Source organism: Lepidochelys olivacea, assembly GCF_965140295.1.
Source record: "Lepidochelys olivacea isolate rLepOli2 genome assembly, chromosome: 3".
NCBI lineage: Eukaryota > Metazoa > Chordata > Testudines > Cheloniidae > Lepidochelys > Lepidochelys olivacea.
Genome location: NC_140413.1, coordinates 735,408 through 749,927, shown reverse-complemented (window position 1 = coordinate 749,927; position 14,520 = coordinate 735,408). Strand labels below are relative to the sequence as shown.

Here is a 14,520-nt window from a genome sequence, read left to right as displayed (position 1 = left end):
GAGCGGGGCTCTGGCCCATGAGTGGGGCTCCTGGGCACCGTAATGCTACAAATAATATTTGGGTGGGGTGCGTGACGACACTGGTTTAATTAAACACAATCCAGTACAGCACCTTCTGACATGTAAACGTAGCTAATGTAATCAGGAAATTGGAGAGACAGCTACTCTGTGGTGACAAGGTGGGTGTGGGCGCCTACAGAGAAGAGAACACAATGACTTCTGTACAGTCACTTGCCAGAGAATTCTAAGAAAGCTGGAATCACAAGCAAGCAGCCAGGATAAACCCTAGGTGGCTGAATGGCAGCTAATTCACAGCAAAAAATGGAAATTCTGTCACAAGAGAGAATTTACCACAGAGAAGAATCTGAGATTGTAAACGCTTTGGGGCAGGGACCATGTTTTCATTTTGTTTGTCCAGTGCCTAGCACCACACTGGTCCTACAGTAATACAAACAACAACGACAAGACACTTGGGCAGAAAGAGGGAGCTTAGAGCCTGTGACGGTGCTGCCTGTGGGAGCCAGCCAAGGTCACTCAGTCAGGGTGAACTGCAAACAGAACAGGGCAGAAAAACCCCAAACGCTGGTGGATATTCCACTACTTAGATTTACCAAAACAGTCCAAACCAGCTTCTATAGCACCTCCCTGGGTACTCAGAAGTCCAAATAATGCAGTTCCCTTAAAGTACCCAGCCTCAGGCCTCCATCCAGACACACGTCAAACACAGGATGATAAATTCTGAAAATCTTATTTCATCATAGAAAAGAAAAGATTCTCCTGACCCCAAAGGACCAAGTGCCAGATCCAGGTCAAATGATAACTCAGATCTTACCCAAAATACATGCTTACAGTCAATCCTTATTAACTAAACCAAAATCTATTAAAAAAGAAAAGAGAGCGCATGCTGGTTAAAAGATCAGTATACAGACAGACTTGGGTTCAGTTCTTGAGGTTCAGACACAGAGCAGAGCTGAGCTTGTAGTTGCCAAAAGTCCCTTTAGAAATAGGTCATGGGTTATAGTCCAATGTCCATGTTCAGGGTGACTCCAGTCAGTGACTGGGGATCTCAATCCTTATGGCTCAGGGTTTCCCCTTCTTGAAACCCAAAGCAGATCTGAGATGAAGAAGGATCATGTCCCAGGGTATTTATACATTTCCAGCAGCCCCTTGGCCTGAGAAAACAATAGGCTTCACTTTCCTTCTCCCAAACATCCTGTCAATTAGCCCAGGGTAATTTACCCATTAACAGTTCAGATACCAGTTACCACAACCTTCAAAGAGCCATATAGACAATAATACTATGTCACTCAAAAAGAAAAGGAGTACTTGTGGCACCTTAGAGACTAACCAATTTATTTGAGCATAAGCTTTCGTGAGCTACAGTTCACTTCATCGGATGCATGTCACTCAAGTGTCTTCCTAAATGTTAATATTCCTCTTTTGATCTTTGAATCAAAGCTATAGCCATAGACAAGACTTGGTTGCTGACATCACAAGACCTGAAGAAACATCTACCCTTCTATCTCTAACAATGCTGGGTGCATTTCACAGCTCTATTCATTTACAGATCTTCCTAACCAGTCTTTAAAGTTCGGTCATGGGTCAGGTCAGCCTGTGAGCTAATTAACTCTTTCTGGCCCTGTCACCTTTCAATGAGATATTATATTACACTCACAAAGTCACACCCCCAACGCAAAATTGATGCGGGAAGGGATGACACAAACATCACTGACTGCATCCCAAGAGCTCCCCATCCTGGGTTCGGTCTCACTTCAGCTTGTACTGGGTTAGAAGCCATATTAGTGTATAACAGAAATGCTTTACCAAAGTCATGTTCAATAACATGATTGAATCTTTTTACAAACTCAAGGTAAAACTTGGTTAGAACAGTGGATTGGATCTGCTCTTGCCGCATGGTTCCTGTATGTCTTATGTGATCTTGCCAAGACCTAAAGAACATAGCTACTTTATCCATACAAGCTCTGGCAAATGTTTGAAACCCAATTAACATCAAGTCCATGAAGATATTAATGTTGTCCATAGTACAGGAATCTTGGAATTTAGCTGCGAAAGCAGTATGGTCGTGCGCCTCAGTTTCCCTTTTCCTACAGCATATCAGGTTTGGAATGTCTTTTCCTCTGTGAAAAGTTCCAAGACTGTTTACAGGCATTAACTGTGCAACATCAGTATAACAAGGCCTTTTAACACAAAGTATGATCTTATGTATCACTTAACATATTCAAGGGATTTTCCAAAGATTAGGCACATTGTACATTTCTACCGTTTTTGGTAATAGCAACACATTAGTTACAAGAATTACCATTAGCAATAACAAAAAATTCATTGCAAGTGTCCATCTACAATCATTTTTGTCATGCCCCACCTTTGGCTTAATACCACTGGGGTTTCAGCATTTTAGGCTTCCCGTTGCAAAATTAAAGTCTCTTTTTCCTCCTTGTCCTGAAGGATCAGACCCTGATTTCTCTTGCTTAACAGAATTCACTAGCTGATTGGGCATGCTCTCTGTGCTAACAGCTATTAGCAAATCCTTTTCCCTGCCAGACAAGTAATTTGCATTACCACAGACAGAAGCCAGTTTACTAGTTTTCAGATCCTTGACTGCTACTGATTCCAAGGCTGGACTCTGTCTTAAAGAGATGCCATCCATTTTCACTAACAAGCTAGACTCTACGTTCTGTTGTTCTTCCCTTACTAACCTCTGCTTCCACATGGAATCAGATGTTAAGTTCACTGAGAGACTACAAGTCATATCCCAAGTGTCTAGAGAGGAGAGTATACCTGCCATCCCTTGCATTCTTGAGAGATTAGCTGCACAGCTGTTCTGCTCTGCAGACTCAGCTACCAAGTCTTCCCTCTGAACCTGAGACACAGACTGTTCACTTACAGAATCAGCATGGAGACATTCCTCTCTCAACAACCTTGTCTCCCCAACAAGCTGGCCAAACAAAGCCACTTCGTTATAGGATGCTCAACTTTCTTAACAGCTTTCACTCCATCTGAGACCTTCTCAAAGCTATCCCCACTGGATCTTTCAAATGGAAAGTCAGTGGATCCATTCACAACAGAAAATTTCTGGCAGTTAGGAACTGAAACTTCCTTGATTAAATCAGTTTCACGCCCTTCAGTTGCAGTAAACTGCTTGCAAAGACTACCATGAGGATTCCTTTCCCTAGGAGCTTCTCTAAACAACAATTCACCCCTCTCAGAAATTCTGCCCTTACCCTCTTCACCTAGGGCTTGCTCTAAAGGAACACTTCCCTGAGCAACCACAGACTCTTTCTCGGTCTTACTCACATCCAGGATCACCTCTGGCCCGTCAGGTGGATTCCTACACAATCCCCTTTCAGGCAAACTTACAGACTTCCCAGATAACAGGTTAGAAGCATTCTCCTTCCCTTTGCCACACACAAGTTCAGGAATCTTTTCCTTCTTGCTACAAGTTTCCACACCATCAGTAGGTAACACAATTGAATCACCTTCATTCTCTCCTTGTGCCCTGGCTAGGATATCACCCTGATCAGACAGAGTTGCTACACCCTTTCCCAAAAGCACATTACAACAGGCAAAATACAAAAGCATCGGAATTGTCTGGTCTCTGGGATTTTGCTAAGATACTAACTGGATGCAACCTAGTTACAGTGCCATTCTCCTGAGCGGACGCAAACTTAGGACCGGTTTCAGAGTAACAGTCGTGTTAGTCTGTATTCGCAAAAAGAAAAGGAGTACTTGGGGCAACTCAGAGACTAACCAATTTATTTGAGCATGAGCTTTTGTGAGCTACAGCTCACTTCATCGGATGCATCCTGTGGAAGTATACATACAATATGCATCCGATGAAGTGAGCTGTAGCTCACGAAAGCTTATGCTCAAATAAATTGGTTAGTCTCTAAGAAACTGAGGATCATTCCCTTCCTGGGCTTTAGTTGAATTCAGGACCAACTCTGAGACAACTGCACTATTTTCAACCATCACAGGCTGAAAGGCATCTTCTGTCTGCTCTATAGACAAAGAAGAGCCGGAGACACATTCTCCTTTACCAGACACACAGCTTGGGATCCTGTTTTCCTTGTCTCAGCACACAGGGCTATTCACAGACAACTGCTTGGAGATCAGGGTAGCTCCCTCCATAGGCAAGTCAATACCCCTGACAGACACAAGCACATTTCCTTCACTGTCACAATTCTCCACACAGGTAACAGGTAAGGTATAAAGAAAAGGAGTACTTGTGGCACCTTAGAGACTAACCAATTTATTTGAGCATGACGAAAGCTCATGCTCAAATAAATTGGTTAGTCTCTAAGGTGCCACAAGTACTCCTTTTCTTTTTGCAAATACAGACTAACACGGCTGTCATTCTGAAACCTGTCATTATGCAAGGTAAGGTATAGGGACACTCGTCTTCCACTATCCTTGCTTTCCCAAACCGCTGACTAGATAAAGCCATCAGCTCACACGGCTGCCTACGCTCATTCAAAATTTCCTTGTTCTCCTCTCCCTTTGTTTGATCTAATTCCAGATTTACTTCTGAGACATTAGATAGACATTCAGAAACTTCATTCACAGCCAAACAGCTACTTTCCAAAGACAAACTTTTGGAAAAACCCTCCATAGACACAACCTTAGGATTAATCCTCCCCTGTGCCTGGTTTGTGTTAACTTGACTGAACATAGCTTTAATATCATATCCAATCGTAAGATCCTTAGGAATTGTGTTTTTCACTCCCACAATCATGGTGCCCTCATATCCCTTCCATTTCAGGTGGATCTTAGCCAAAGGCACCCTGACAAAATACTCAGATACAACAACAGTTACACTTTTACTTGGCAAATAATCTTCCTCCCTGACAAGACTTGCTTTAACTAAAGTAATATCTGCTGTGGTGTCCCTCCATGCCATACACCTTACTCCATTCACTTCTGCACTGCTAATAAACTCTGCATTATTTTCCCCATATTTAGCTTTAATGTGAGTTTTAAGGTCAAATGCTTCAGAGACCACAGAAACAGCAATTGCACACAGGGCACCAACACTGGGCTGTGTGTGGCTTGCCTGTGAGTTTATAATAATAGAATTAGCATTTACCGTGGCATTTGGGGTTGCTGGTTTTGGGCCGCCCTTCAGGGTCGGGCAATCTGGTCTCATGTGGCCAAGCACACTACAGTGAGAGCATGTAACCTCTTTATTCTTGAGGTGAGAGCTTCTTCCCTCTGGGCCCCCATGAGCTCCTTTATAAGAGTCAGGGCCAGGTTTACTTTTAAATCCTCCCCTCCGCTTGAACTGGGGAGAATGGTGATTAGCTTTCCCATGGGATTTCCACCCTTCCCAAGCCCTGTTTTGGGTATGGGCATCCGCAATCTCATTTGAGCAGGGGGTTGGACTAGATGACCTCCTGAGGTCCCTTCCAACCCTGATATTCTATAGTTCTATGATTCTATTATCTCTGCAGCCCATACGACTGACTCAGGGTCCCTATCACCCACAGCTGCTCTCACATGGTCAGTCACAAGGTCTAAGAACTGTTCCAAAGTTATTAAATCCAGCAGTTTTTCAAAACTCCCATGCACCTTTGCTCCCACAACCCACTTTTTAACAAAACCCATCCTTCTGTATCCTATCCCTCCCCTCCAGCGTATCTACCACTCCTCCCAGTTTAGTATCATCCGCAAATTTGCTGAGAGTGCAACTTTCCCAACCCCATGGGAAAGTGAAAAATCTAATTAAAATCATGGAAAAGGCAAATCTCAAAGCAAGTCAACTCATGGAGGGAGAGAATATGGCACTGGAACCCCAGGAAATGCAATGTGCTGGCCAAGTTCGGCTCAGTGCCACATGTGAGCCCACAGGCCTTCACAGGAAAGCTGCCGCTAGTGCGGCTCAGGACACCAGTGTTTCTACCTTTGTAAACACACCCGAACCATGGCCACATTTAATGGTTCCACCGCTGTTGTTGCCAGCAGGGAGTTTTGCCTATGAAGCTGGCCATACAATACAGCTCCAGGCTCAGGCCTTGGTCCAATTTCAAGTGGTCAGGGGCAGATGTACCAGGCCTCAGAACCTTGACAACACTTGGAAAATTGTGCCAAAGTGTCCCACTGCTGCTCTCGTTGCTTTGGCTCCACCAGCATTAGGAAAAAGAGGCAGCCCTAGCAGAGTCGCACCATCAAACACGCAGTCTGTTGAGGACCACTGCACCAGAGCAAGCACGGCTGATGGCGTCACACACGGTACAGTAGAGTGAAGCTCCCAGCTCTGGCTCAATCCTGCAAAACTACGGATCCCTGGGGGCGGCCCCTCTTTGTGTGTCGATGGCGTGTCTGAAAGCACAACGTGCTGGAGGGCCTGTGTCCAGTCTGGTGACATGGCCACAGAGAAGCTCAGAGCTCCGGTATGACTGCTCAGAGCTCCGGTACGAAACTGTAGTAAAACCTGAGTGTCTCTGGATTAAGTTTAGAAGTGTGAGCAACAAGAGTGATGTAGTGGTGGGAGTCTGCTATAGACCACCGGACCAGGGGGATGAGGTGGATGAGGCTTTCTTCCGGCAGCTCACGGAAGCTACTAGATCGCATGCCCTGATTCTCATGGGTGACTTTAATTTTCCTGATATCTGCTGGGAGAGCAATACAGCGGTGCATAGACAATCCAGGAAGTTTTTGGAAAGCGTAGGGGACAATTTCCTGGTGCAAGTGCTGGAGGAGCCAACTAGGGTGGGCGCTTTTCTTGACCTGCTGCTCACAAACCGGGTAGAATTAGTGGGGGAAGCAAAAGTGGATGGGAATCTGGGAGGAAGTGACCATGAGTTGGTTGAGTTCAGGATCCTGACGCAGGGAAGAAAGGTAAGCAGCAGGATACGGACCCTGGACTTCAGGAAAGCAGACTTCGACTCCCTCAGGGAACGGATGGCCAGGATCCCCTGGGGGACTAACTTGAAGGGGAAAGGAGTCCAGGAGAGCTGGCTGTATTTCAAGGAATCCCTGTTGAGGTTACAGGGACAAACCATCCCAATGAGTCGAAAGAATAGTAAATATGGCAGGCGACCAGCTTGGCTTAATGGTGAAATCCTAGCGGATCTTAAACATAAAAAAGAAGCTTACAAAGTGGAAGGTTGGACATATGACCAGGGAAGAGTATAAAAATATTGCTCGGGCATGTAGCAATGATATCAGGAGGGCCAAATCGCACCTGGAGCTGCAGCTAGCGAGAGATGTTAAGAGTAACAAGAAGGGTTTCTTCAGGTATGTTGGCAACAAGAAGAAAACCAAGGGAAGTGTGGGCCCCTTACTGAATGAGGGAGGCAACCTAGTGACAGAGGATGTGGAAAAAGCTAATGTACTCAATGCTTTTTTTGCCTCTGTTTTCACTAACAAGGTCAGCTCCCAGACTGCTGCGCTGGGCATCACAAAATGCAGAAGAGATGGCCAGCCCTCTGTGGAGATAGAGGTGGTTAGGGACTATTTAGAAAAGCTGGATGTGCACAAGTCCATGGGGCCGGACGAGTTGCATCCGAGAGTGCTGAAGGAATTGGCGGCTGTGATTGCAGAGCCATTGGCCATTATCTTTGAAAACTTGTGGCGAACAGGGGAAGTCCCGGATGACTGGAAAAAGGCTAATGTAGTGCCAATCTTTAAAAAAGGGAAGGAGGAGGATCCTGGGAACTACAGGCCAGTCAGCCTCACCTCAGTCCCTGGAAAAATCATGGAGCAGGTCCTCAAAGAATCAATCCTGAAGCACTTGCATGAGAGGAAAGTGATCAGGAACAGCCAGCATGGATTCACCAAGGGAAGGTCATGCCTGACTAATCTAATCGCCTTTTATGATGAGATTACTGGTTCTGTGGATGAAGGGAAAGCAGTGGATGTATTGTTTCTTGACTTTAGCAAAGCTTTTGACACGGTCTCCCACAGTATTCTTGTCAGCAAGTTAAGGAAGTATGGGCTGGATGAATGCACTATAAGGTGGGTAGAAAGCTGGCTAGATTGTCGGGCTCAATGGGTAGTGATCAATGGCTCCATGTCTAGTTGGCAGCCGGTATCAAGTGGAGTGCCCCAAGGGTCGGTCCTGGGGCCGGTTTTGTTCAATATCTTCATAAATGATCTGGAGGATGGTGTGGATTGCACTCTCAGCAAATTTGCGGATGATACTAAACTGGGAGGAGTGGTAGATACGCTGGAGGGGAGGGATAGGATACAGAAGGACCTAGACAAATTGGAGGATTGGGCCAAAAGAAATCTGATGAGGTTCAATAAGGATAAGTGCAGGGTCCTGCACTTAGGATGGAAGAATCCAATGCACAGCTACAGACTAGGGGCCGAATGGCTAGGCAGCAGTTGTGCGGAAAAGGACCTAGGGGTGACAGTGGACGAGAAGCTGGATATGAGTCAGCAGTGTGCCCTTGTTGCCAAGAAGGCCAATGGCATTTTGGGATGTATAAGTAGGGGCATAGCAAGCACATCGAGGGACGTGATCGTTCCCCTCTATTCGACATTGGTGAGGCCTCATCTGGAGTACTGTGTCCAGTTTTGGGCCCCACACTACAAGAAGGATGTGGATAAATTGGAGAGAGTCCAGCGAAGGGCAACAAAAATGATTAGGGGACTGGAACACATGACTTATGAGGAGAGGCTGAGGGAGCTGGGATTGTTTAGCCTGCAGAAGAGAAGAATGAGGGGGGATTTGATAGCTGCTTTCAACTACCTGAAAGGGGGTTCCAAAGAGGATGGCTCTAGACTGTTCTCAATGGTAGCAGATGACAGAACGAGGAGTAATGGTCTCAAGTTGCAGTGGGGGAGGTTTAGATTGGATATTAGGAAAAACTTTTTCACTAGGAGGGTGGTGAAACACTGGAAGGGGTTACCTAGGGAGGTGGTAGAATCTCCTTCCTTAGAGGTTTTTAAGGTCAGGCTTGACAAAGCCCTGGCTGGGATAATTTAGTTGGGAATTGGTCCTGCTTTGAGCAGGGGGTTGGACTAGATGACCTTCTGGGGTCCCTTCCAACCCTGATATTCTATGATTCTAAGCAATGCTGCCTTTGAATGGAGTGAGCGAGCAGAGTCTCACCCACATCATCATACCCTCCTTATTTCGAACACTTCCAGCCTGTCTACCCCAGGGCTCTCAGCATGGCTCCTATTAGTGCTGACATGGCCTACCTGCCCAACACACCCCTGCACCCTGTGCTACCTCAGTTCAACCTCCACCAACAGCCCCAAGCACTAACTGCCTTGCCGAGACTGCGGGGTGCATCCACCTTCTTTGTGCTACTGGTCCACCCGCACAGAGCTCATCAGCGCCGTCGGACTGGGGCACCGCCATTCAATCACCTGGGCACAAGCGCACACAGCATTCCCCTGAAGATGCAGACAAGAGCTTCGTGGAGCTTCTCCCACACGTGCTGTGCCAGGCCAGAACTATTTCCATCCCAGTTCCTTTGAAAGGCAGCACAATTTTTTATAGCCCCCAACCCCCACAGCGTAGTTCAATGAGAAACCAGAAAAAGCATCCGATATGTTTTCACTCTCACATACAAAAAGCCTGAAAGGATTTTACTCAAATTCTGTAAACACCTCCCCCCAAAGGCCTAAAAAATTTCGGCCTAAAGGTGAAGGATTCATAGTCTCAAGTGTGTGACAAAGGGGGACAAGATGGGTGAGGTAATATTGTATCTTTTACTGGATCAATTTCTGTTGTGAAAGAGAGAAGCTTTCAAGCTACACACAGCTCTTCCTTTTAGTTACCAGCAAGATGGCTACAGTATTTCAAAAGCTGTAAATCATTTGATACCCTGGCTCGCAAAACCCTACTTGGAAAAATAAATGCCAGCGGGCTTGGATGTGACACTGTCACAGAGATTGTGAACTAGCCAAAGGCTGAGTGTAGACAAAAAACTATAATCAAACACCACTCTATTGAGATGAGAGGTGTACAGCAGGGAACAGAATTAGAATTAGCCCTTTCCTAATTTAACATCTTTGTTAATAATCTGGAAGATGGGCGCAAACAGCACATTAATAAAATTCACAGAGGGAGTTAAATGAAGAGAAGCTGTACATACTACTGAAGGTGAGACACAATGTGAAGGGATGTGTGCGGTCTCCATAAGAGGGAGTGTTACTAAGAAATTCCAGCTGGTGACAAGAGCCTTACTTTGCTCCTGACCCTTGGCAGCCAGACCCATTTTTACCCTGGTTTTAGTTTGGGCTGCGGACTGCAACCCTAACTGGTATGGTAGTTATGCTCCCATCTGGCTGCAGGAGCCTGCTGTACACCAAGGTCAGCCCCGGGACTTTTTTAACATAAGCAAGACTCTTGAGATATTAGATATACGGACACAGAATAAAATGAGATTTCACCTGAACAAATGCAGCTAATCCAGCTGGTGACAACGACTCCAAAACCCAGCTCCTCATTGATGTATAGATTTTAACGCCAGCAGGGATTATAAGATCATCTAATCGGACTTTCAGCATGACACAGACCATGGTGTCTGACCCAGTTACCCCTGTATTGAGCCCAATGATTTACATTTGACTAAAGAATCTTCCAGAAAAGCAGCCAGTCTGGATCTAAAGACAAAAAGGGATGGAGAACCCATCCCTGCCCTTGGCAGTTTGTCCCAGTGGTTCCTCGCCCCATGTTAAAAATGTGCAAAGGAGAAACAGGGTAGCAGGAATGGGTGAGACACTTGCAGTGGGGAGAGCAGAGAGGAAGCTAGCCAGGAGACTGCAGCGTGATATGGCTCCAATGAAAGGTCAGTACAGTTTGTGGCTACGAATACATCACATTCTACAGCAGGGAAAGAATGGTCTCTCACTCCTCAGCTCAGGGAAATCCCAACTAGGATTCTGCTCTCAGCTCTGGCCCCTCAGTCGCACCAGGCTCTGAGGAGTCTCTGAGCAAGGAGAGGGCAGTCTGTCCCATCTGTATGGCTCCTCTGGGACTGCAAGAGTATACTGTGCTCTGTTCTGGGCATTTAATTACCAGCAGGATATTGAGGGCTTGGCAGGGAGTTCAGAGATAAGCCACAGACATGCCCCAGGCTGGAAAAAGTGTACTGTGGGGTGCTAAAACAAGTGAAATCCCACCCCCTCTGCAAAACAAGTGAGGGAAAGACACAATAGCATCCTGGGGATGTTTCACTGTCAATCTGGGGAGAGAGAGAATTAAATGTACAAAGAAGCAATTAAGGGTCAATCTCAGGAGAGATGGACAAATCTGGCTGAGGAAGGGACATGGGAGACACTTAACCCCCAATTCTCTGCAGGGAACCTGTCCTGGGAGGGGGTGATGGGACCTAACAAGGCTTTAAAGGGGGTCTGTTGTACTTAATGCCACCCTCCCCACCCCTGGTGTCCTGCAGGGGCCCCGCGCGCCCCCCCTCCCCCCGGGGTCTCTCCCCCCCCGGACCCCCTTTCCCCCCGGGGCCTCCCCCTCCCCCCCGGGGCCCCACGCGCCCCCCTTTCCCCCCGGGGCCTCCCCCTCCCCCCCGGGGCCCCACGCGCCCCCCTTTCCCCCCGGGGCCTCCCCCTCCCCCCCCCCGGGGCCCCGCGCCCCTCCCGCCCCTCCGGGGCCTCTCCCTCCCTCCCCCCACCCGGGGCCCCGCGCCCCTCCGGGGCCTCTCCCTCCCTCCCCCCACCCGGGGCCCCTCCCACCCCCCCGGGGCCTCTCCCTCCCTCCCCCCACCCGGGCCCCCGCGCCCCTCCCACCCCCCCCGGGGCCTCTCCCTCCCTCCCCCCACCCGGGGGCCCCGTGCCCCTCCCACCCCCCCCGGGGCCTCTCCCTCCCTCCCCCCTCCGGGGCCCCACGCCCCTCCCGCCCCCCCGCGGCCTCTCCCTCCCTCCCCCCTCCGGGGCCCCACGCCCCTCCCGGCCCCCCGTGGTCTCTCTCCCCCTACCCCCCCCAGGGCCTCTCCCTCCCCCCTCCGGGGCCCCGCCCCCCCGGGGCCTCTCCCTCCCTCCCCCCTCCGGGGCCCCGCACCCCTCCCAGCCCCCCGTGGTCTCTCTCTCCCTACCCCCCCGGGGCCCCTCCCTCCCCCCCCAGGGCCCCGCCCCCCCGGGGCCCCTCCCTACCCCCCTGGGGGCCTCCCGCCCCCCCGGGGCCCCTCCCTACCCCCCCTGCGCCGTCTCCCGTCCCCCCGGGGCCCCTCCCTACCCCCCCCGCGCCCTCTCCCGTCCCCCCGGGGCCTCTCCCTTCCCCCCCGGGGCCCCGCGCCCTCCCCCCCGGGGTCTCTCTCTCCCCCCCCGGGGCCCGGCGCGCCCTCCCCCCCTCCCCCCCGGGCCTCCCCTCCCCCCCCCGGGGCCCCGCGGCCGCCCCTCCCCGGGGCCCCGCGCGCCCTCCCCCCCTGCGCCCTCTCCCTTCCCCCCCCCGGGGCCCCGCGCGCCCTCCCCCCCTGCGCCCGCTCCCTTCCCCCCCCCCGGGGTCTCTCTCTCCCCCCCCGGGGCCCGGCGCGCCCTCCCCTCCCGGGCCTCCCCTCCCCCCCCGGGGCCCGGCGCGCCCGCCCCTCCCCTCCCCTCCCCCCCCCCGGGTCTCCCCCCCCCGGGGCCCGGCGCGCCCTCCCCTCCCCTCCCCCCCCCGGGGCCCGGCGCCGCCCTCCCCTCCCCCCGGGCCCCGCGGCCCCTCACCTCCATGGAGACCCGCCAGCCCTGCATGGCGCTGAAGCCGAAGTGCAGCGGGCGCGGCCCGGCCCCGGCGCCGTCCCCCGAGCTCTTCACCGTGCTGGGCTGGGACAGGTAGGCGCCCATGGTGCGGCGGCCTCGGCCGGGGGCGGGGGCCCGGGCCCTGCCGCGGGGACGGGCGGGCGGGGGCGGGCGGGACGCGAGCGGAGCGCGGGAGCGAGGCGGAACCAGGCACCACGGAGCCAGCGGCCGGAACCAGAGCGGCCGGAAGCGAGGGCCATAGAGTCCCGCAGGGGCGAGCGAGCGGCCGGAAATACCTGCCACGGAGCCGCCGCGGGCGGACAGAGCGGCCACCGGGGCCGGGTCGCGGTCCAGGCGGCTCGCGGCGGAGGCTGCTGGCGGGGCAGGCCTGGGAGCAGGAGGTCCGCGTCTCTGGGGAGGGCCCGGGAAAGCCCCCCCCCACGGCGGCCCCCCCCCACACCCTGGGGCCCCTGTGTGCGCGCGCCCCTCCCCCACGGCACCCCCCCACCGGGCCCCTCTGCGCCCCTCCCCCACCCCCGTGGCCCCTGTGTGCGCGCCCCTCCCCCACGGCACCCCCCGGGCCCCCTGTGCGCCCCTCCCCCACCCCTGTGTGCGCGCCCCTCCCCCACGGCACCCCCCCACCAGGCCCCCTGTGTGCGCGCCCCTCCCCCACGGCACCCCCCCACCAGGCCCCTCTGTGTGCGCGCCCCTCCCCCACGGCACCCCCCCACCAGGCCCCTCTGTGCCCCACCCCCGGGCCCCTGTGTGCGCGCCCCTCCCCCACGGCACCCCCCTCTGCGGCCCTCCCCCACGGCACCCCCCCACCGGGCCCCTCTGCGCCCCTCCCCCACCCCCGTGGCCCCTGTGCGCGCGCCCCTCCCCCACGGCACCCCCCCACCAGGCCCCCTGTGTGCGCGCCCCTCCCCCACGGCACCCCCCCACCAGGCCCCCTGTGTGCGCGCCCCTCCCCCACGGCACCCCCCCACCAGGCCCCCTGTGTGCGCGCCCCTCCCCCACGGCACCCCCCCACCGGGCCCCTCTGCGCCCCTCCCCCCCGGGGCCCCTGTGTGTGCCCCTCCCCCACGTGTGTGATCAGTAGGTCACATTTAAGATGAAAGACTAAAAGTCTCTTGGTACCACTGAAGCAACGGGACACTGTTAAGAGCAGGATCCCAGCCTTCATTTGCCTTCAGATGGCCCCACCTCATAGGCACCTTCAACAATTGCTGAGCTGGAAAAGTCCCAAGAGGGACATATTTATGGGCTTGTAACTGTTTAACATGATGAATGTTTTGTGTCCGTTAAAGAGTTGATCACATCTCTTCATTTGTTCTTGGTCCTCAATTATATTCTCCCCCTGCACGTTCTTTCCTGTGGGCCTGATCCTCCTTTTCCCTATACATGTGGGCATGGAACTGGCACAGTAGGGGTCGTGGTGAAGTGGGAAGGTAGGAGGACCTTGGGCTTCCATTGCAAGGGGTTGCACAGGATACAGCTGTGGATACCATCTGCCTCCTTGGAGTATTTTCTAGGAAGGAGCAGGCCCCATTGTCTGAGTAAATTCCTGGGTGAAGTCCTTCAGAAGTTCTTCAGAATCCTCACCAGCTGTGACCAACCATACATTGCATAGAGTATTTTCCATATAATACTAGAAAACTGATACATGTTGATAAGTGCACAGTAATGCACATTGAAAAGGAGGACTTGTGGCACCTTAGAGACTAACAAATTTATTTGAGCATAAGCTGTAGCTCATAAAAGCTCATGCTCAAATAAATTTGTTAGTCTTTAAGGTGCCACAAGTACTCCTTTTCTTTTTGTGAATACAGACTAACACGGCTGCTACTCTGAAACCTGTCAGTAATGCAC

General features: G+C 52.2%; 1 protein-coding gene across 1 annotated transcript in view; it reads right to left on the bottom strand.

The window, feature by feature from the left end:
* Positions 1–12,830, bottom strand: part of PPM1G (protein phosphatase, Mg2+/Mn2+ dependent 1G) — a 29,930-nt gene extending 17,100 nt beyond the window's left edge. Inside the window, exon 1 of the mRNA XM_084623625.1 lies at positions 12,637–12,830. Within this exon, the coding sequence (XP_084479751.1) occupies positions 12,637–12,756 (120 nt within the window). The 5' untranslated portion in view covers positions 12,757–12,830. The remainder of the gene's footprint in view (positions 1–12,636) is intronic.
* Between the last annotated feature and the right edge of the window lie 1,690 nt (positions 12,831–14,520).